The sequence below is a fragment of the Pseudorca crassidens genome, chromosome 6, assembly GCF_039906515.1.
Source record: "Pseudorca crassidens isolate mPseCra1 chromosome 6, mPseCra1.hap1, whole genome shotgun sequence".
In the NCBI taxonomy this organism is placed as follows: Eukaryota; Metazoa; Chordata; class Mammalia; order Artiodactyla; family Delphinidae; genus Pseudorca; species Pseudorca crassidens.
Window position 1 is genome coordinate 29,417,373 of NC_090301.1, and position 24,356 is coordinate 29,441,728.

The window sequence follows — 24,356 nt, forward strand, 5'->3', positions numbered from 1 at the left end:
ACTAAGTAGTTGGAAAAGAGCACAGAGGAAAAAGTTGAACTACTTTATTGCTATTTTTGGATATTAAATTGACTAGCTGATTTGACATTTTTTCTAAAAAGACTCTCCTCAATGTCATACCTGATCATTAAAAATTATTACAACCTCTCATAAAATTCTATTTTTGTAACAGGCTCTCCATTCAGTACAATAGATCTGAAACACCGAGGTATGTAAGTCCAACTAGACCAGTAGAAACAGCAGCCACAGAGGCCTTCAAACAAATACCTCAAAGAGTATCTCTGGCTCAACAAACCAACGGCAGTAGCACACATCATCAGGTGAGTCCGAAGGGGAAAAGAACAATTAAGGCACAATTAACGGATAAAGTGTAGCTTTGAGGGGACTCTTCCCAAGTCTACATCCTAAAGGGAAGCTGTATTCAACTTTGATATTTTTAAATTACTCCAGTGTCCGTAGATACTAAGTCTCTGCCCGAAACTTTTAAATATAGCTTACTTACAGACAAGGCTTTCTTCTGCCCACAATACCTTAACTTGACTCTTCACTATCTAAGATTCGATGTAATTAAAAAGTAGGGAAAAAGAGAAAATTAGTTCATCCGTACATAAAGAAAACGTTCAGGAATTTTCAAAGGGAAGAGATGAGAGAGGAAAGTGAAAGAAACATAAGAGGGAAGAAACTTTTTTTAAAAATCCCAGTGAAATTTTTTTCATCAAAGGAATTAGAAATGCTTCTTTTTTTTGTTTTTTTAAGCATACAGTCTGCAACTCCTTTATCATGTTTTCAATCAGTTGTTGACTTGCCCTCCCATGTGCAACTCCACTTGTAGGTGTCCCTTCATCATTGTAATCAGTACAGTCAGATCCTAAGGGAGGTCTTCAAAATATGATCATCTGTGATGTTTTTCAATCATCAAAGAGAAATTAGAGTTCTCATACTGCAGTTGTTCCTGGTAGAAGTGTGAAGAGGAGAGTAAGTCTTGTGACCACCCAGGAACGAACAGCCTATGCGCTGCCTCTGGGTGAGGTTTTTCAGGTCTGTGTGCGTTTTCATCAGCAGCTCATGCAGCTGCACCACTCAGACACCCCTCACTGCACATCCAAGAACGCCTCTGGCTGGAGTGCCGGGCAGAGAGCAGGAGTTACATGTGCGGGGACAAATGAAGAGCTGCTCCATTTCCTGCTTCGAATAAAAGAAAAAAAGCCATTTTCACAATGCGACAGTTTGTTTCACTTTAACATTGCTTTGTTCTGAGGCAAGAAATTTAAAAGAGGTTTTGCTTTCCCTCCTTTATTTCACTTTCTTTTTACTCCCTGTCACCTCCTTCTCATTTTTAAAGTTGCTACAGCCTATCTTTTGTATGTAATACATTTCTTTCTTTGATTATAAAGAAAAACATTTTTAATTATACAAATAAGACCTGAATCTGTTTGCCTTAAAGAAAGTTAAAATATTACAGATAAGGGTAAAGTCCTTTTCAGCCATAATTCCCAGCCCACATCTGGTCCCGAGTTTTCTAGAGGTAATCTCTTTGGGGTATATCTTTGCAGACCTTATACTATGCATCCAAATATTCAAATATTCGTACGTGTGTGTGCCCAAAGAGGGCAAATTGTTAGTATCTATTAAACTTAAAACCTGGGAACCTTGCACATGTATGCACAAGGAGGCATGTACCACTTTGTTCATTGCAACATTGCTTATAATTCTGAAAAGTTGAAAATAACTTAGCGTCCTTCCATTGCAAATGATTGAATAAACCATGGTATCTATTCTCTGGGTATACCATGGTAGGTCCATATGTGCTAACCTGAAATGCTTCTCAGTTGCATAACGATATGTACCATATGATAACATTGATATTAATGATGTAAAGCTCACTGATTCAAAGTGATCTATGCTAGGCATGTAGAAACTGTTTGAATATTTGAATGAAGAGGCAGGCAGGCACTGGTCACTCAGAAGGGCCACAAAGAGCATGTAACAACCAGAGAATGTGACTTCAAGTCTGTAGCTCACTTTTTCTCCCTTCCCTACTCTCTTCCTCTTGTAGGCTGTCCCTATGGAAGAATGTTCTCAAGGTGGCCAGTCCCTCTTCAGATCATTTGTAGGGAGGAGAAAAGGCCACAGAGTAAAGCCACAGCTGCTTATAAATGTAGAGTAATGAAATCCAACCTCCCATTCAGATGAATGGGTGCCACGGGCTGGTACATGGTGCCCCAGGAGCCTGGGCCAGGCTGGGTCAGGTCAGGACTTGCTCTTGGGGTGCAATTCAGGAACCAGACTGTGATTTGAGAGATAAGGTTTGGTGAGAAAATCCTAAATGAGAACTGAGCTGATCATTATTAACTCAAAGAGACTCGGTGAATGCAAAGAGTAGTGATGAGTCCCAGTACACAAGCAATGGAAAGATAAGAAACTCTCACTAGAAGATGGAAGGTAGAAGTGAAAGATTTCTTGAACCAAGAGAAATAAAATAACCCAACTGCTTTTTGCAGATACCTTTAGAGAAGGAGACGTTCTGAGCAGCAGCCTAACTCGGGCAAAAGACTACTGTGACTTTTTTTTTTTTTTTTTTTTTTTTTTGCGGTACGCGGGCCTCTCACTGTTGTGGCCTCTCCCGTTGCGGAGCACAAGCTCCAGACGCACAGGCTCAGCGACCATGGCTCACGGGCCCAGCCGCTCCGCGGCATGTGGGATCTTCCCGGACCGGGGCACGAACCCGTGTCCCCTGCATCGGCAGGCGGACTCTCAACCACTGTGCCACCAGGGAAGCCCACCAGTCACTTTTTGAAAAAGAAATTTTTTTGAAATATCATTATATGTTATTATGAATTTTTAGGAATATGGGTTAAATTCAACCCAAAAACTTATTTTCTCTATTTCTCGCTTCTCTAGACCATAGTCAGCATTAGGAATGAACTGTGGAGGACTCACGAATCCATTAATGCTCTCCATAGGGACAGAAGGTAGGAACCACGTGTGGACAAATACTAACAGCAGAGACACATCAATAGCATTTTGCTTCGCTTTTAGAGGAAGAAATTCTACAAAGTTTTTACAGTGCTCTTTTTTTCTCTTTAATTGGAAGACATTCCTTAAACAGAGAAATGCTATGATTCCAGTATGAAGGTAAAAGGGGGCTTTGACTCTATTTGAGTAGTTAAGTATAACTAAAACCACCCAGATAATTACATTAAGTTTGGGGTTTTGATTGAGTGATTTTATTCCTTGAAATTTGGTTAAGCATTTTCAGTGAAGTATTGTGTGTGTCTTGTGTGTGTCTTATGGCTTCTAAAATAAATCAGTACATTTCTCCAACAGTATCTAACTTTCTTAAAGATTTACTAGGCTGGCTGGAAACTGTCTACCATCTTATTGTGTCTCAAAGGACTAATTATTCCTTTAAAAAAATTATTTATTTATTTGGCTGTGCTGGGTCTTAGTTGCAGCAAGCGGGATCTTTAGTTGTGGTATGCAGGATCTTTTAGTTGCGACATGCAGGATCTAGTTCCCTGACCAGGGATGGAACCCAGGCCCCCTGCATTGGGAGCGCAGAGCCTTAACCACTGGACCACCAGGGAAGTCCCAGGACTAATCATCCCTTGAGTTCCTGTATCATGTTGTCATTCCTTTAGAAGACAAAATTCCTGGCTCCTCAATAAGAAGGTCCCCCTGAGGGAAGACCTTTGTTTGCAGGCACAATGCTTGGTATCTAGTAGATGCTCAATAAATTAATGAGTAAATATATACTAATAAATATGTATTAAAATAAAAATAGGTCATCAATAAATTTACCGAGCATCTAATATATATGTGTATGTATGTGTGTATATATATATATATATATATATATATATATATATATATATGATGAGATGTGCTTCATAATGCAAAGGTATGAAAGGTAACGAACATTTTAAAATTCTGTGATAACTCATGAAAAGAAGCTTAATAACACTTTTAAAGTAATTTAATAATAATTTAAATGTTAAAAACAATTTTGATCTTTTTCATGGTATAAGAAAAATAAATTAGAAATAAAATTAAGGAAAATAGTATAGGAATAAAAAGGCAATTTTGAAACTTAAAATGTAGAAATAAAAAGGAAATTTTGAAATTTAATTCTTTAAAACTTAATTGTTAAAATAATTACTTCAAACAATTATTTTAAACTAGATGATTCCCTTTTATATAATTCATACCCACTACATACACCATTGGTCTCCTAGTAAGATATTTATCAACACAAAGAATACCAGTGTGAGCCTGATTAGTGAGTAAAATCCATGTGAAGGCTTTATCCTTGTTCCTGTCTGCCCCATTATTTTTATCAATGATTTGGTTAAAATAGTAGAGAGCATGCTTCTCAAATGTATATGACATGATACCAAAAGGCATAGATAATAAGCTAAATGACAGTCTTGAATCACTAAGATATCATAGTCTGGAATAGTGGGACAATTAATAAAGACCAAATTTTAAAAGATTAAATGCAAATCCTACAATTATAGGCCCAGGTTCACAACAAATAGCGTGGAAAGACCTGAGATATATAGTCAACTGTAAGTTCAATTACAGCCCACAATTTGTCACTGATGATTTAAAAAGCAATGCAGTCTCAGACTACATTACAAGAAAGAGTATCATTCAATTATTAGTTATCTATTTATTACTCTATGCTAGGTGCTGATCAAGAAAATAGTGTTCCACTGCTCTGTGTGCGATTAACTCGCCTGGTGAATTAACTTGCCTTTGTGTTTATTTGAAGACCTGGTACATGGGAGATTCAAGCTCCTTAGCTCCAAGAAGCAGAACTGCATATAAAGATGTAAAAGTTTGGAAAGACAGATTTCAGGTCATTTGAAAGGAATTATTTCTCAAATAATCTAAACTGTTTTGTTAACAGTGGATATTTACCTTGAAAGTATGGGGCTCCCAGTTGCTGGAAATATTGGCATTGGGTAAATCATGTTCACTGGAGACTCTCCGAGGATTTCTCCATTAAAACAAACAAACAAACAAAAAATAGAGTAGAAAAGAGCTGCACTTCTCATAGGGCTTTCCCTACTTTCACCTGGATTGTGGAAGGATGGGAACGCATGTCTTCTAGATGTTCAAACATGGTGGATGGGCCAGAAAGGAGGAAGGGGATGTGGGTGATAGACAGCATGGGAGAAAGATAAACTGATGTCACTACTGGTCATAACAAGCACAACACTCTAAGTATAGAAAATACTGTCTAGGGAGGCCTTCTGAGAATGTTTCTTTGTTGTCTGCTATATAAAATCCCTGGGCTGACTCCTTTCTGAAAAGTCCATCATAAAGAAGTGCTTGAAACTCCAATTACAATCAAAGATTTTAGAATCAGACTCCTCTTTCACCTGTGTGGTTGCCTGGAAGTTTGAGAGCCATCTTTTAGAGATGCCTGCTTTGGATAGGAGCCCCAGCTAAATTCCAAGACCTCTCCAAGATCTGTGGCAATTAAGAATTTCAAAGGCTCTAACATTGAGAAATGTTGTTGCATTTCCTACCAGGGAGCCCATTTCTACAACTTCCACAAATATGACCACAGCACTGGTCAAAGAATAAGACTGTACTTTAGAAAGCCAATTTTCACTGTATACATACACTGTAACAGGAACTAGTTTAGGCCTGGGCCTGGGGATATGGCAAGAAGCAAAACAGAAAAAAAGTTGCCAGAATAAAGAGACAATAAACAATTAGTAATAGAGTAATTAAGTAATAGAGTAAGTAAGATATAAGTAAAATAACAAGTAAAACAGGTAGCATGTCATATAAAGTGACTGTGCAGTAGTCTGAAGGCTCGAGACTAAGTCAAAATCTAAGATCGCATCATGTTCTGTAGCAATTAGACATGGCAAAAATCCATGGAGACACGGAGATGGGAAGGACTAGGGAAGGAGATGGGAGGTGATGGAGGCAAGGTTAGGAGTTCCGGTTTGCAGTTTCAAGTAGAGCAGTGAGGGAGAGGCTCACTGAGAATATGATGGTGACCAAAGACTTAAAGATGAGGGGATGAGCTGGGCGAGAACCTGAGGGAAGGAGGCATTGGGGGCCAAAAGAGCCAACTCTGAGGGCAGAACATGCCCAGTGTGTTCGAAGAGTTGCCAGAAGCTCTGTGTGACTGAAGGATAGACAGTGAGTAAAAGAAAGCAGAGATGAGGTCAGGGAGAGAAGCGGAGGGTCTTGGCCATTTTGTTCAGCTTTGGCTGCCTCTATAAGGACTTTGGTTTATTCTAAATAAGGAGGGGAACATTGGAGGGCTTTGAGCAGAGGAGTAACATGATCTGATTTATGGGTTTTCTTTGTGGTTCTTTTCTTTAAATTTTTAAAGATATTTTTTTTTTGGATGTGGACCGTTTTTAAAGTCTTTATTGATTTTTTTTACAATATTGCTTATTTTATGTTTTGGGTTTTTGGCCGCGAGGCATGTGGGATCTTAGCTCACTGACCAGGGATTGAACCCGTATCCCCTGCATTGGAAGGCGAAGTCTTAACCACTGGACCTCCAGGGAAGTCCCCTGCCTTATGTTTTAAAAGAATTACCCTGACTACTTGGTTCATTCTGAAACCAGTGAACAACTAGACTTAGGAAGAGAAACCAAGACCCACAATTCACAAATTGCATCATTGTTCCCTCCCTGTGGTCTTGGTCGGGTTTTAGGTATTTAGCCATGACATGTATGCTATCATTCTAAATGGAGTGTTTCTGGACAAAAGGATAATGAATAAAGTCAATATTCGCATTTAAGGAGCTGCTGAAGGTATGCTGTCAAAAGTAATCCATAATATGCATGATGTGTTTTTGAAAACACCTCTAAAACCAGTGAAATTCTTGGGGGAATTGTGTATATAATAGACACGAAGGACAGCTGTACATGGTGAACGAACAGTTTAAAGCAGGATTGATCAATGTTAGGTAATAGTCGAGGCGCAGGCTACTCTGGCATCTTCTCCCAGAGAGGACCCAGGGTACATCTCGCTAAGGCTCTTGCATCTTGCTGTGCTGATCTCTTGCCCTTCCAACCCACTCAGACCTGTCCTCTTTGCAGGCTCCTTAAAAAACAGTTAAACCAATACAAAGACAAGTTGCAAGCCATATATGCCTGCCAGGAAGAAAAAAGTTGCAGATTTGAAACAAAGATTCACGAACTCACAACCAACCAGGACAGTCTGTGGACGAAGCTACAGCTAATGGGACAGAATCTACAGGTATAGAATGTGGGAGACACTGGCCATCTGGGCCATCTGGAAGTCTGACCTAGAATCTTCTGGCTGAGGGTCGGCTGCAGCCTGAGGCTTTGCACCTCACTCTGATCAGCCTCTTCCCTTTCCCTCTTCTCTCCATACCCTGACCAGCTCCCCTTTTCATCAGCCAGACGATATCTTCCACTTTTGCGAAGGAAGTGCCATTGGGAGAGAACAGCATCGGTACCATTTAGAAACAGTAGACCTGGGGCAAAGGGGTTCTTTATAGCATTGAGCCTTAAACCTTTAGTCTCAGCATCCCTTTTAGAGACTTACAATTTTTTGAGGATCCCAAGGAGCTTCTGTGGGTTATATCTATTGCTGTTTACCCTAATCAAAATTAAAACTGATAAGTGGTTTTAAAATAAATTTATTAACTAATTTGAAAATGCAAATAATAAATCCATTATATATGGAACATTTTTAAATAGTAATTATTTATATATATTTAATGAGAAGACTGGCATTGTTTTACGTTTTTTACAAATCTCTTTAATGGCCGGCTTCAGAAAAGACAGCTGCATTTTTCCTAACTGCTTCAGCATTTGATCTGTTGCAAGATGTTCTGGCTGAAGAATATGAAAACATATGGCCTCACACAGATTTGCAGTTGAAAAAGAGAGGAGTATTTTAACAGCCTTTTCAGATAATTGGAGACCTTCTTTGATACTACACCAAAACATGATCAATGATTGTTTTTTAAAGGATGGTTGCAATATTGAATCTGAAACCATATCTCTTTCACACCGTGTTTCATTAAAATACAATATTCTGTTGTGCTTTTTGAATGAATCTTCTATCCAGGCATGATTTTATACCATCATACACTGGTCATTTGGAAGTTCACCGAGCTATGCCGAACTTCCTAATGCTCACCCATTCCATTATACAAGAGTTTTAAAAATCATTTAAAAATCATAAAAAATCATATTCATTAATACTACCATGAATCTCATCAGAAAAGTCTTTAAGAATTGGAAAGCAAGCAAGCTCATGGTAGCGGATGCAAGTTTTCCAAAATTCTAATTTTTGCTTAAAAGCTCAACTGTTAAAATTGGCAACACATATCATTGTTTTCCTTACTGTCACATTCTCACTTCATTCATTTTTGAAAAAATGTTTGCCAAATAACCGTCTAATTCTTTTGCACAAGAGGCAACTTTTATATTTCAGTAAACATAAGAAGTGTTTTATGCGTACTTCCCATTTCATCACATATAATATTAAGAAGACATGTGCCACTAAGAAAAATAAGAATTTTTGCTACACCTTCAAGAATAGTCTTTTTTTTCTTTTTTATCTAAGTATAATTGATTTACAATGTTGTGTTAGTTTCAGGTGTACAGCAAAGTGATTCAGTTATACATAAATACATATATTCTTTTTCAGATTCTTTTCCATATAGGTTATTATGAGATAATGAATATAGTTCCCTGTGCTATACAGTAGGCCCTTGCTGTTTCTCTATTTCATTTACAGTCATGTGTATCTCCTAATTTATCCCTCCCCCCCCTTCCCCTTTGGTAACCATAAGATTGTTTTCTATGTCTGTGAGTCTGTTTCTGTTTTGTAAATAAGTTCATTTATATCAATTTTTTTTAGATTCCACATATAAATGCTGTCATATGGCATTTGTCTTTCTCTGACTTCACTTAGCATAATCATCCCTAGGTCCATCCATGTTGCTGCAAGTGGCATTATTTCATTCTTTTGATGACTGAGTAATATTCCATTGTGTATATATACCACATCTTCTTTATCCATTCATCTGCATCAAGGATATTCTTAAGAGGAGCTGCCTTTTTTTTTAACTGCAAGTGCACGATGCTAAGAATACCATCACTACTAGCACTGCTTGGTGATGCTACCTTGATGTGCGGTAAACACCAACAACTTTAGCTTTACTTACTCTTGATTTTGCACCATCAGTGCAAATGTCAACACAACGAAGAGGCAAATAACCTCTAAGTGTTATTGTGAAAGTAATTTTGACCTCATGGACCCCTGAAAGGGTCTCGGGGACCTCCAGGAGTCTGTGGGCCACACTTCGAGGGCTGTGCTTTGTAGAGAGCACACCCCCCAGATATTATTCCTATGACTTATTATGAAACCCCTCACAACATACCTACCTAAATGGATCATTATGAATGTTTTATTGTAATACTTTTTAGCTATCAATCCAAGATATCCTGACATTTCCAGATATTCCTTATGATATTTTTAGAACCTGAGCTTTCAGAACCTAGCATTTTCCCAAATTCCTTGTGATTATTCTCTGTGATGTTTTAGAATCTGAGCTGTTCTACCTTTAGGTTGACATTGAATTAACAGCATAAAATAAAATTAATATCAATGTATTTAGAGACAAAAAAGAAAATCTTGCATTAAAATTTCCTATTGGAATATTAAAATTTAATGCATAATGAAAAAGTAAGATAAATGTTCATTTCTTCATAAATAAAGTTTTCTTTACCCAGGCAGTGTTGCAGCCCCTTCATCCTTCATCTTCCTGGCAAAATATGGTTGCCAAGCGTGACCATGGATATGGTGAAGAAAGTTTTCAGAGGGGAGGAGAGTCTTCCCAGATCAAGGATGCCACTGAGGATGGTTCAGAAGAGGAAACACTTCCTAAGTCCACTGTGACTGATGGAAGTTACCAAGGTCCAGCACATGCAGAACATGTTCTACCAAACTCAGAATCACCAGAGGCCATTTTGCAGCCAAGGTCAACGCAAAGCACCAGGGCACGAAGCCAAGCACAAAAGACCTCGAAAGAAATCTTTAGTTCCCTACCCAGTTCCCAGGAAGGACTGCTGCAGGATGCCTCCCAAATTGCTCCTGCTGAAATGAACAGTCCTGCCCTGGCACCTGTGGAAAGGAAAGGGGCAGTTAACATCCAGGAGGGAAAGGATGAGCTGGAGGAAGAGGAACTGCAAGAATTGTTGTCAAAACTCATGGATGCCTTCACTCTAGAAATGCCTTCAGGTAAGATTTACACAATCACTAGAGATAGTGATGGCCACGGAGTTAGGCTGCCTTTTAAAACACTTGATTCTATAGCTCTGTATTAGCCCTACAGCTACGATTCATCTAGTGGGTAACAGAGTTGTGAGTCTTTTGGACATTAGTAATCTCTCTGAACTTGATTTCTAGTGTTGCCTAATTGATGGGGTTATTGTGAGAATTAAAAGTGATAAGCCATATGAAGTTTTAGTATAGCACCTGGCACGTACCAAGAATTCAATAAATACCTATTATTTTGTTATTGCAATTGTTATTATCAATAGTACTAAAACATATATAACTGGGCAGCCTGATGTTACCATTTAAAAATGGGATAAGAATGATGCTGTCTTTCTAGATAATTGATTAAGGTCTCTGTATGATTAATAATACCATCATCATCATCACCTTCATAAGTTATGTCTCATTGTTAAACCTAAAGGCTCTTTTTATTACTACTTCTTTATTATAGCTATCCTGTTTTACAGTGACATTGTCTTATTTATAGAGTATTTTGTCATCTTAATATATCTATATCTGTATCCATTTCTTTTTAAGAAAGTGTAAGATCTTTTATGTTGGAGTGATCATATAGAGACTGGTGATAAAACAAGGATAACATTCTCATGCATTTCTGCATCAAAGAAGGCCTTCCCAAAATATTTCTGAGTTGGTGTATTAGATTGCTAGGACTGCCATAATGAAGTATCACAGATCGGGTGGTTTAACCAATTTAAAAAAATTTTTTCTCACGCTCCTGGAGGCTGGAAGTCTGAGATCAAGGTGTCAGCAGTGTTGGTGTCTTCTGAGGTCTCTCTCCTTGGGTTGTAGATGGCTGTCTTCTCCTTGTGTTTTCATACCATTTTCCCTCTGTGCATGTCCCTATCCAAATTTCCTCTTCTTATAAGGACGCTACTCATATTGGTTTAGGATCCAGCCACGTAAACTCCATTTCATTTAATTAACTCTTTAAAGACTTTATCTCCAAATATAGTCACATTTGGAGTTACTGGAAGTGGGACTTCAGTATATGAATTTGGGGAGGGAGACACAATTCAGCCCATAATAGTTGGTGAGCTATAAAATGGGAACATGATAATGTCAGTTATATATTGAACTTGCTAGAGCCAAGTCAATGAAGTAATTACTTGGTGATTCTAAAAATATCTACTGTGAAGAGAGTTGGAATTATAATCCTGTATTAGAGAAAACAAGATCACAAAGATACCAGAAGCATGCTCAGGCTGCCTGAGACAAAGACTGGATGAGAACTCCCTGTGCCTGATTCTTGGGCCAACACAAGATTCCACCCACTTATTTCCATCTAAACATCAGTGGGGTCATGATGAGTATTCAAAGCAAAGTGAATATCCACTTGACCTTTTTAGGAAAATTTCACATAAAAATTTGACTTTTATTTTAGAAACTATTTTAGGATTTCACATATTCATCTCATTTTTATTTTTTGTTTCTCCAATTGAGTTTTTGAAAGCTGTTGATTTTTAAAATATTGTATTGGGTCAGCCCTCACAAATGTAGCAGGCTATATTGTACATTTCAGATTCCTAATAGACTAGGTCTACTACACGTATTTGGGAGACAATATCCCAGCACTGCACGCAGTTTGATACCTAAAAGATCCATGCATATTTTAAGTAACTTTATCAAGGTCTATACATATAAATGTATCTGTATCTATATATACACCCATCATTATATCACTTAAAGGGAAATCATGAAAAGGCAAAGTTTATTTTTAAATTCAGATAATGCAATAATGTATAAAGATGCAGTTAGCATTATCCAATCTTGTAGATAATATAAAAAATATATTCTCAAAAAATTTACCTCTGCTTCCATTTACAATTTAAATAGAACCACTGAGATGTTTCTGTAGGTAGCATGCATTATTATACAAAAGTGCTTATGATATTAGCAGGGAAGTGCATCTTTCCCTTTTTGTTATTATACTGCATTGTATACTTTGTGATAATTCAGTGAGTACTAATTGACAAGATTTAAATTTATAGTTATTTCTTTTATATCAGTTTTATTTCTTTGAGGCTTTTAAGCATAGGATCTATGTTAATCTTCATGGCTAATATCTACATTTATTAAACATTGCCATTCTTCACTCAAATATTTCTTACTAAGTTTGTATCCCTATTCAATCAGGTATTGAATATGATTCTGTTTGTAAACTCTACTTAGCCACTGGCAATATGGATTATAAAAATACACCCCATAACTTATGCATGCTTATCAAAATCACGGCAAACGTAATCAGAGACAGAAATGTGATAACCACATATATGAAGATGTGGAAAGGCAAACAAACTAAATTAAGGTATTGGTCATTTTTGTTTTATTTCTATCTCTGTTACAGATGCATCAGATAACAGCAGGAAGTTTCTAATCATTTTACTGCCCCTGTTTTTTATTTTTTAATTTGAGAATTGTTGGAAAAATTAGAAAGATCTAATGTTTGTAATATACCAAGATTTGCTCAGACTGTCAACCTATTCACCCAGTGTGTGATTATCCTAGTAGCTGACTAGTTTTCTGAATTGGAGCTTTGCTAAGGAGTCAACACATTTTGGAAATTAAGATGAACTTTATATGACTTAAGACTTAATAAGACGAAAATGGCAAAGCATGATGGTCAGTTTGGGGGCAGTTGCTGACATTAACTGAATAGAGTCTTTCAATATCAAGATCTAGGATAATAGGATCTCAGGAGACCCTGAGAGCTTAATGGAAAAGAGAAAGTGTGTAGAAGGGGTTCCCCAAACCTCTTTAAATTCCACATGTTGGACTGAAAATCAGTAGCAAACGTTTTGTTCAAATTTGCAGTAAAGGAATTAGATTTGAAAGAACATCTAACACTACTTGCTTCTGTGGTGACAAAAAAAAAAAAACTTAATGCTCTAGTCTTACTTTCTCATTAAATTATTTTCTTTCCCTTTCTGAGTGAAATTTCCTACTTATATCTCTGAAATTCTTTCCCCAGCTTCTCTTCCATCCCTCTTTGCCATCCGTTTACCACAGTAGGTTTCAAGGATGAGAAGGGAAGGTGAGGGAGTGATGATGGGATTAGCAGGGCATGGTTGAGGGTGGGGATGTGGCAGAATTATTCCTGTTCCTTTCTTCCCCACCTGCAACCATCATCTAAACTATTATTTTAAATAATCAGAAGATAAAGCTTGGAATTTAGCAGGTACAGAAAAAGAAAGAGCAGTGCTTTAGCAACCACAGGTAAGAGAAGTTCAACACTGGATCTTTATCTCACCTATTTAGAAGGCAGACTTCTCAAATGCTGCCTGGGAATCCTAAGGATATATACTGAACGCTTAGTGAATCTTTCTCTCTCTGATATATATATGTACATATATATACACTCACATATATATATGAAAAAGTAGAAGTAATTTTTCTTGATGGGAAAAGATACACAAGAGTTCCAGCATTAAGCTCCATGAAGGTAGAAAAAAATGTCTAGTTGGTTCATCCTTCATTCACTCATTCATTCAACAAATAGTCATCAAGATTTAATTATGTGCCAAGAGCTGTGCTTGCCGTTGGGCATTCATTTTGAAAGGGGTAAATTTATGTTTTTAAAACACTTTGTCATTGTGTAGAAAGTGGCTTGGAGAAGGACAGGTGGTGGCGGCTTGGAGTTGGTAGATTGTCATACACTTATTGCTATAAGGAAAGCTGGGAAAGCTGAGATGGAGGGAGGTCAGCAAATCAAGAATTCTGTTTTGAACACATTAAGTGTGAATTGCTTGGAGACATCCAGATGGAAATAGCAGAATGACAGTCAACATGTAAAATCTGGAGCTCCAGGTCTTAGTCCAGAGTAGATATTCAATACATATTGGTTTGCTTCATTAATTATTATTGTAAGGAAGACATGGGCTCAGTATTTCAATTGCCAGAAGAGTAATCATAGAGCAGTTAATCTAATACTTTTAAACCTCTATACCCATCATTCTGATAGCCTTCTCTCACATCCCAAATTCATTCAGAGACCAGATAGATTGTTAACTACATTCAAGTGAATTATTCTCCGATCGTGATTTCCTCTGGACTGTTGATTTCACAGGTTTGTCTATCTAACATCTCACTAGGCCTCTGACTATACGCTATATTAATTCAGTCCCTATATGTATGGAATTCCAAGTTTATGCCAAGCAACATGCTTGGTGTTAGGTGCATATCTTTGGCTAGTTTTAACATTTCAAGGGACTAGAGCTTAAAAATAAAACAACCAAACAAGAAAAAAAGAACAGATATATGAAATGAATTATTGCTTCTCTATTTCTTTATTATATTTAAAGTTTTTATAACTATGGGCTGAGGAATAGAATATCCTAAAATAAGTTTGCCTCTGGACAAAGTTTTTTTTTCAGGCAACAAAATATTATTTATTCAAGGTCCTTGTAGCTCTGGGGCAGTGTTAGAGAATGGACATTAAAACGACATGAACCCTCTCTTATGTTCAACAGAAAACAGCACAGATGGAGCCATAATAAATCATGTAACTAAAGTGTATAACAAACTATTATACAAACAATACTATACAGCATGCTCATTGTAGAATTAAAATGCCTAAGTGCACATGTTTTTCAAAAATGAATTTATCATCATGTCCTTCACTCCCGGCCACCTGTTTCTCAGAGGTAAAAAATGTTGGCAGTTTAGTGAGTTTTTCCTTCAGACTTTTTTCTTTGCATATATGTGTCTTTACTTTCTCAACATAAGTTAGGTTGTGCTTGTTTTGCTTTTTCCACTTGACAAAATATCTTAGACATTGGGCAGTGTGATTTTTTTAAGTGCTGCATAATATCCCAGGGTATAAATATACCATAATTTATTTATTGGTGTGTAATTCAGTTGCTCCCAATTTTTTATTATCGTAAGAATGTTTCGGTGAGTATTCTTATAGCATATATCTTTGTATTCATATATAAATATCTCTGTAGGATCAATTCTTAGAAATGGAACTTTTAGCTTAAAAATTATGTGTATCCAACTTTTGGTTAATAACTGCCAAATTGTAGAGCTTTCTACAACACAATTCCTATTACAATAGGTCAGAGGGGACCACTCAAACCATTAATCAGTAACTATAGAGCAGAGGTCTCAGAGCATCTTCCCTAGGCCGGCAGCATCCGTATCACCTGGGAACTTATGAGAAGCACAATTTCTTGGGCCCCATCCCTGATGTATTATGGTAGTCAGAGTTCTCCAGAGCAACCGAACCAACAGGATGTATATATAGATATAGGATGAGATTCATTTTAAGGAATTGGCCCACATAATTATGGAGGCTAGCGAGTCTAAAGATCAGTAGTCAGCAAGCTGGAGGCCCAGAGGAGCCAATGTGTAGTTCCAGTGCAAAAGCAGGCAGGCTCGAGCCTTAGAAAGAGCTGATATTTCCTTCTGAGTCCAAAGGCAGAAGAAAACATGTCTCGCCTGGAATACAGTAAGGCAGAAGGAATTCTCTTACTCAGACTTTTTGTTCTATTCAAGCCTTCAGTTGATTGGACAAGGTCCATCCCATTAGGGAGGGCAATCTGCTTTTACTCTGTCTACCAATTCAAAGGTTAACCTCATCCAGAAACACCTTCACAGACACACCAAGAATAATGTTTGAACAAATATCTGGACACCACAGTCTAATCAAATTGACACATCAAATTATGTATTCTGAATCAGAACTCTGAGAGTGGGACCTAGCAATGTATTTTAACACTGTCCAGATGATTTTAACATACACCAGAGTCTGAAAACCACTGCTCTAGACTGGGCTTTCTGGCTACTCAGATTCGTGCTTGAAGTTATGGGAAAATGCTCTTTAAGAACCCACAACTTGGGCTTCCCTGGTGGCGCAGTGGTTGAGAGTCCGCCTGCTGATGCAGGGGACACAGGTTCGTACCCCGGTCCGCGAGGATCCCACATGCTGCCCAGCGGCTGGGCCCGTGAGCCATGGCCGCTAGGCCTGCACGTCCGGAGCCTGTGCTCCGCAGCAGGAGAGGCCACAAGAGTGAGAGGCCCGCGTACCGCAAAAAAAAAAAAGAACCCACAACTTGGTTGAATTAGTAATTGATCATGGTAAATGATACCCATCTCATTTGCAAGCTGGCTTAGAGAAAGGCATTGCCATCAGGAACTGCAGAGAGACGGATTTTATTTCTTCTCTGTGCTAGAGCTTTATTAAGATCAGCTTGAGAACCTACAGGTGCTTTCTCTGAAGGACTTTCCTGTTTGTTGTTTTCAGACCTGCAATCTTCAGTAAATATGGACCTGTATTGTGGAGCTGAGCGAGTATGCAGGGCCTTCTCTGCCCTTGTTGATCAGATCACTTTGCCCAACTTGAAGTGAAAAAGAGTCCAGACTTGTGGTGATGACGAAACATGTTTTCAAAATCTGTACTAAAAGAACTAAACCTTCTACCTCTTTCTCAATAGTCTGGCATGAAGCATGAAGAAAATTTTATTTTTTAATGTCTCTACACATGTGTCTTTGTTCTTCAGAGTAAAGCCTTGGGAATGAGGAGTGATAGAGGAAAATGGAAAGAAGGAGCCAAGTCAAATCCAGATGTGCTGCATTTCCAATAGAGGCCCTTTCTTTGAATACATTGGTAGTAATATTCAAGTGTGTGATCTACAGGAATTCATGCAACTATCTTCTTAAATATCTGAATTACCGAATTGATGACCTAATATTCTATCTAGATGCTCCTGCTGGAGAATAGGCTTGGCAAAGAACTAAATACACACACACACACACACACACACACACATATGTGCATATCAGACACACATTTGAGTGCATGCAGATCTGGTGAGATCTGAATGAACTCTGTGGATTGTATCAATGTCAATCTTCTGGTTGTGTTATTGTACTATAGTTATGCAAGATGTTACTATGACGGGAAACTGGATGAAGGGTATACAGGATGTCTCTGTATTATCTCTTACAACGTATATGAATCAGCAATTATCTCAAAATAAATTTATTTTAAAAACATGAATGTTTCTCACTAAACCCCCACATTCATTGAATTTGGCCAAAGTACTTGTGTGTCTCCATCCTCTGTATGTATGACTAGGGTATAGATGCTTAATAATGTCCAAAGTAGTAGCTAACATTTTTTGACTGTGAGAGCACTTAGCTTCTAAGCACCATGTATGTATTAATACTAATTTAAACCTCACCACAAACCTGGTAAGTAGATATCTCTTTTTATGAGACAATTGAGGCACAAAGAGGGTCAGTAACTTGTCCAAAGTCGTTTGGTCACTACTTGACAAAGTTGAGATTCGAACCCAGCTCTTAAGCCTGTATTCTAACCACTGCTTACACTTTCTCTAAATAAATATTGTTATGGTTCTATTGTTTCACCTGTTTTCTTGATGTGCAGTCCATATTACATTCAGAGAGGCTCTGGGCTCTTATTTATATGATCCATAACTTCTAGTAATGTTTCCAGAGTGAAATAATGTCCAACTGGGTAGGATTAAGACTAGGTTACACCTGTTCAGTCTCATCCTAATCTTTTTGAATTTGTTTTTCAGCCTATCATGAATTTTTTATTTTGGTTTTGTTGTTCAACATATTCACTCTCCTTCTTACTTCATTCCAGCTTGTTCCTTACAAGTTTGTTAAGTATGCCCCAGAGCACTGGTCAGCAAACTACAGCCCATAGGCCAAATCTGCCCACTGCCAGTTTTGTGCAGCCTGTGAAATTATTACATTTAAAAAATAATAATTGAAAAAATCAGATGAGGAGTAATATTTTGTAACAGTTGAAAATGACATGGAGTCAAATTTCAGTGTCCGCGAGCAAAGTTTTAAAATTGGAACACCGCCGTGCTCATGTATTTACATATTATCTGCAGCTGCTTTAATTCTACAAAGACAGAACTGATTAGTTGCGCCAGAGACTGGATGGCCCACAAAGCATCAGAAAAAATTGGCAGCCCCCGTTGTGTAGTACCAAGGTGTGGGAGGGGCAAGGGGCAGGCATCTCTTCAGCGATGTATAAGAGGTAATGAGTTTATATAATAGTTTTTAAGAATATGATGCAAGACATTAGAGAAAGTAGTACAGAAGCAAAACCATGAGCCTCTGTAGAAATGGTAGTCAAAGAGTGGCAGCTTTTAATGTGCTTATTCTTCTAATCAAGTTAACGCTGAGGCTGGACCCCCTCCCCAGTTCCTTCCCCAGACTTGCTTCCCCTATTGTTAAGATTTGGCTAATCTTCAGATGCATCTGTGTCTTCTAATAAGAACCCTTTGGATAAGATTTTTCACTTAAGGAGGGCCATAAAGCTTCAGTGAAAACACTTACTGAGGCTTCGTTTGGACCTGGGAAAAGCAAGTGAAATGCTAACATATCTGAAATTCAAACTGGTTGTCAACCATCAATTATAATAGAATGATTGGAGAGATGAGCGTAATTAGAGATAAAAATAGCATTGTGTCTGGAACTCAAATATATTTGTTAATTGGACTTCTTTGCTATGAACCTCATTCAAGCCTGGTCATTTTGAGAGCAAATATTTTTATGGGTTCTTTTCTCATAAAGCTGTTCGTTTGATTTTTACTTTTCTTTTCAATGTAAAGTGTAACCAGTTATAATCTTAATATTTAATCCAATAGAAAATATGCTAACTGAGAAAAAATTTATACCTACTGCTATTTTATTAGAGTTTGGATTATAATTAATGGTCACATTAAATATTGAAATAAAAAGACTCCAATAACATTACTTGGGGTCGAGAGCTTTTATTCATTTTGTTTCTATTAGAAGAATGCTTTATTCACCAGTTTCGTGTTTTGTTTTTTGCTTCACTCAGTTCAAAATATTCAAAAATATTCTTTCAAACAAAATTCAAGTAACTACCACCAATAACTGGTAATTAATAAATATAGTCTCTTATTGGCCTGTGCATAAACAATCCAGTGGTTAATATTTCAAAGTCATGCAGTGTATTCAAGTTAAATGTGTGGCACTCTAGTTCATTAACAACGTCAAGCATCCCGAAACAATGATCAAGATGAATACAAAGAATCTGAGTAGCACGATCCCCTACTCATCTTTGGAAGCTGTTTTAACTGTTTCAGACAGTGGGATGATCTGGCAGTAATGTCGCCACTTGAAGGAACATGCTAGCAGCCTAAAAGAATGAAACTAAGTACTCAGAGAATGTGGCTTAAGCATCTCTGGATGCTCCCACCCTTTCAAGTAAATAAACGATCAGTAGTCAAGAAAAAAATATATATATTTAAATTCCAAGATGTGCATTAACTCTGAGGTTCGATTTATTTTCTCTTTATTTCCAGGCTACTGGTCACTTTTCCAATGAACTTAGACCCACTCCTATGTACATGCATGTTTATCAAGCCTTCAATCAACTCTTTCTTCTTTAGGGAAGGGATTCTTGGTTGCTGAGGATATACACCTGAAAGTAGAGAAAAGCAACTCGTCATTAGGTCACCAAATTATTTTCAGGCTAATTAAGTATCAATGACTTGGTTTTTAAAAGAATGTTTGCTGTTTCTGCCACTCGGCTATTAATATTCTGTATAGATTTTTTGCAGAGGTGTATTTGAAATTTTTATTTATGCAAAACTTTGTGTCCTATGAAGTTTAATTATATAATATGAATTAAGTAGATTATAATAAATACATTTCCTATTCGATTAATATGTATTAAAATATATTTTTCTGACTAAAAAAGTAAAAAATGGTCATCATATAATTTTAATATAAAAATATAAAGAAAAATGTTTAAACCACCCATAATATAATCTTCCAAAGAGAGCCATAGTTTTACACATACATACTTTATACCATAATTTAGTTTACCATTACCCTATTATGGGACATTTAGATTATTTCCAATTTTCTGTTGCTATAAATAATATTGCAGTGAAGAATCTTATACTGCAAAGTTGGCTACAGCTCTGAATGACTCTTTAGAATAGATCTCTAGATTGGTAATTTCTGAATATGTTGCTTACAAAATTTCTCAGAGTGAGTAAAGTAGAAAATCAAGCATTTGTGAATCTAACTTATATTTCTGAAGCATTGTTTTCTCTTCTGCTTAATGTTTAAAAAATAAGCATTATGAACATTTGCCAGCTAGTTATACACTGACTGCAAACATCATCAAATTATAAATCTAAATTTTAACTTTCACGTCACGGAGGAAAGCAAAGACTCACAATTTTTCTAGACCATCCAAACTGCCAGGTTCAGGCAGGTAAGTTTTTCTGTTCCTCTCAGGGGCAGAGCAAGATTTGTTGAAGGAAGAGATCATCATTTTTGACACAAACAAGGATATACTTCAAAATCCTTTCATTTGTATTAAAGCCTTTACTAACCCTTGTGTTAACCTCAACTCTGTTATTTTCTATCTGGGAGATATTATCAGCCTACTCTTTTCATAAATCAATTTCTCTCTTTCTCTCTCTCTCTCTCTCTCTCTCTCTGCCTTCACAGAATCCATCATAATTTAGTAGTGAAGCCTGGGTATATCCTCTTCAGCCTTCTGACCATTTTGGCACTCAGTTGTTAGCTTGTATCTTTCTAGACAAAATAACAATGCTCTTTTGAGTCTTCTCAAACGATGATATCTTTGGCCCTCAGAATTTTTGGAATTCTCATTTCTGGATCACCTCTGTTTCTGCTTATTAAAGTTATAAACCACCACAATGTCTAGGTCATCACTCAGCTCGGTAAGCTCTCCTTGGAGTAAGGCTCTTCCAGATTCTTTCTGTAGTTAAATCCACGCTTTTCATACATTTATTGTTTATAGAATCACAGAACTTCAGAACACAGAACGTGAAGAGACTTTAAGGGCCTTCTAATTCTTCCCATATCCCTCGTTTTCAGATGAAGAAACTGAGAGCTAAATAAGTCAATTAACTTGCCCAAGGTTACGTAGCTATTTGATATCTCTTGTTTACATAGTTGCTGACTCAATATTAACAAATATATTAACATACAAAGTTATATAGGAGTTTTGTGTTCTTAATAAGGCGTGATTCATTGCAACATTTCTCAAGTGAATTTAACTTGAAGACATCAAAATAGCAAGAACCTTTCTAGGTATTATGTAGACACTTATTTTAGTGTTTCTCTTCTGCTCTGATGATGTGATTTCCCTGAGAACTATGGAGACAAACACCTCTTCACCCTCACCGCCATCCCAACCTAGTAGAATATTAATTCCCCAGGGACAAAAGGAAAAATTAGTGAAGAATCTGTGCAGGTACATCCAGAGCCCAGTTGAGCCACTAGAGATTTAATCAAGCCTCTTGAGATGATATCTCGATGTTCCTGAAACTAACTTTCAGACAGGGTGTCTTCTTGACCCAAGACACTCTCTGACTGATTATACAATACAAATGGAAAGTCTTATTTCCTGGTCTGCAACAATTATGTCAAACATTAAAATAACTTCAATAAAGTGAAATGTTTACCCCTAATATTTGCAAAGCAACTCCTAGTAAACTTTGCAGACCAGCTGGGTCAATAGCAACTCTGTAGCAAGATGAAGGAAGTGACTTCCAAAGCTGAAGACAAATCTACTTTTTTTTTTTGAAAAAAGAAGATAGAAATGCCATGTTGAAGTATGCTCAGAAAATTACATGTATTCTCAGACTATTATAGTAGCCTGTTGCAAGCAAGCAAACTGAAAGCTGTTTTTGAGATTATATATATATGTAATTTTAATATACAATTAAATTATATAATTTAATTAATTATAATATATAATTATAGATAATTATTTTTCTGTTAAGTTGAACACAAACATTATTTTCATTTATTCTATAGATACTTAAAGTGCAAAGTGAGTGCAAAATACAAAACAAGAAATAGTGGTAGTAATTTGAGTACCACTGTTAAGTAGAGTAAGAATGGAAAAAAAAAAAAAGAATGGAAAAAAGAGCCTACAGTGCAGATGAAGAAAATATACAGTCCTTACTGATGCTGATGCCTGGGAAGCCTCTGTTCAAAATATTTTTAAAATATTGGTAACCAACATTTAAAGATAGTCATTTTGTATTTCTGCTTTAGTAGCTAAACTGCTAAAAGAATATTTCCTCTAAAAAATGAAATTGGTTTAAGTGACAATAACACTTGCCAAATTAATAAATTTATCTATAAATAATTGCAGTGGATTATCTGGCTTTATGGATCAGCTAATAATATTTTTTGTTACTGAGGTTAAAACAAACCAGATATTTAAAGGTTCTACAATATCTTGGGAAAAGATTGATCTATAACTATTACTGTTAATTGCTATTTTAATAGATGTTTTACAGGAACATATAACATTTCTCACAATCAAATGTACAATTGCAAAAATTATTTATGCTTCAGTTTTCCACTAGTGCATAAATAGTTACTACCACCCAAACAGCCCTTGCTGCAAGCTTTAGAAGCACATTGGTTGAAACAACACCAAAAAAGGAACACAAACAGTATGAATAAGGCTGTTATTCTCAGCTTACAGTGATTTATTCACCCTCCTTCTAATTCTATAAAGGATATTCTAGTGCCCCTGGAGAAGACTGCATTTGAATACCATATTTACTTCAGTGAAAAATCTCTAAATTTGTAGGAAGTTCCAGATTTCTAAAAATTAATTACTCAGCTTGCTGGAAGTTAATTACTTATTTGCAATTTGTTCCAGAAAACAAGGAAGAGTGAATTTGCAAGCCAGCTGATTTTTCTACCATTTACCCATCAGCTAAGTAAGTACATCTCAAGGAGTCCTTCCCATTTACATGAAACCAATTAGTTTTTGTTTCTGTTTTTGTTTTCCTATTTAAAAGGGGCAAGAGCCTTCCCCAGGCTTATATTCAAATCTTCCCAATTCCATAGCAAGTGAACACAGGTTATGACTACCAATGTTCAGCCTTACTGAAAAAAGTAATATTAATTTGGGGGCATCCCTTTATACCTTGATATTGTATTTTAGGGATCATGTCTTTTCCTACTTGTCTTTCTGATTCTTCTTTGCTGCTGTTGAAGTATGAAGATGAGGACAATATGTTGATAAAAACAGCTACTGCAAATTACAAAAGGAAGTGCTATCTATCTTCCTATCACTTGCGTACTCTTTGGGCTCACCCCTGAGGAGGCTATGTGTGGCAATGGATTGCCCTAAAGCCACTTCCCTCTTCCTCACAATTCAGCACATTCACACTTGATTGATCCTTTCAAAAGACATGGGACCTGGGGTTGACCACCTTTTTTTCTCCCTGCGTGCTGTGGAGGCACTGCTGAGATCTTCTCTTCCTCTCCAGCCAATTGCCTCCTTCCTAAGCCATGGTTTCTGGAGAGGACACAGTCCACATAGATGTCCCAGAAGAGTTGGGCCAGATCCCAAAACAATGCCCCATGCTGCAAGTTCTCAGATGACTTCAGGTAGATCATAAAATCCCAGAAACCTGAAACAGTGTTGGAAATTTGAGGCTTCCACATTTCTAGGAGGAGAACCGAAGAAGATTCCCAGCACTGAGGATCAGCTTGGTTAAGAGCCAGCAGATCTGTCTGGCTGTGACAGAAGAAAGGAGACACACAGCATATTCCCACAATGAGCAGGGAGCAGGTGAGACTCAAGTGGCGGTAGATCCCTCCTCTGTTCCCAGGATTGGCCATGGCCTTGAAACTGTGCAAGATGGAAATATTTCATATGAGTTCCTGCTTGTGCTCCACTCAGTAAAGAAAATAATTATGCCTTTAAGAACCTTGGTGCCAGCAAAGGAAACATACCATCATCTCTGGGAAAAGTCTTATTCTACCTCCCATCTCACAAGCCCCATTCTATCTAGAATGATGCACTGTCAGGCCAGGTAGTACAAAACCAAGATGCTTAGATTAAGAAAGATTTATTCCTAAGATGTGCTCTTTTGTAAGATAAATAAGCAAACTTGTTTTTCCCTAGTACAGAGAAATATAGTTTAAAAGAGTATTAAGAGAAATTTTTCAGTCTTGCTACATGGCTTTTATTATTCTATAATTGCATAATTTAGCCTAGCTATCCTAAACCA

General features: G+C 37.0%; 2 protein-coding genes across 2 annotated transcripts in view; one reads left to right on the forward strand and one right to left on the reverse strand.

The window, feature by feature from the left end:
* DYTN (dystrotelin) overlaps positions 1-16,665 on the forward strand; it is a 51,019-nt gene extending 34,354 nt beyond the window's left edge. The window contains exons 10-12 of the mRNA XM_067739855.1: positions 7,080-7,239; positions 9,753-10,260; positions 16,562-16,665. Of these exons, the coding sequence (XP_067595956.1) occupies positions 7,080-7,239; positions 9,753-10,260; positions 16,562-16,665 (772 nt within the window). The remainder of the gene's footprint in view (positions 1-7,079; positions 7,240-9,752; positions 10,261-16,561) is intronic.
* A 2,945-nt stretch (positions 16,666-19,610) lies between these two features.
* FAM237A (family with sequence similarity 237 member A) lies at positions 19,611-23,964 on the reverse strand. Its single transcript, XM_067739856.1, has 2 exons — positions 23,553-23,964; positions 19,611-19,750 (listed from the first exon to the last, which is right to left on the reverse strand). Exons 1-2 carry the CDS (start codon positions 23,962-23,964, stop codon positions 19,611-19,613), a joined length of 552 nt encoding a protein of 183 aa, XP_067595957.1.
* Between the last annotated feature and the right edge of the window lie 392 nt (positions 23,965-24,356).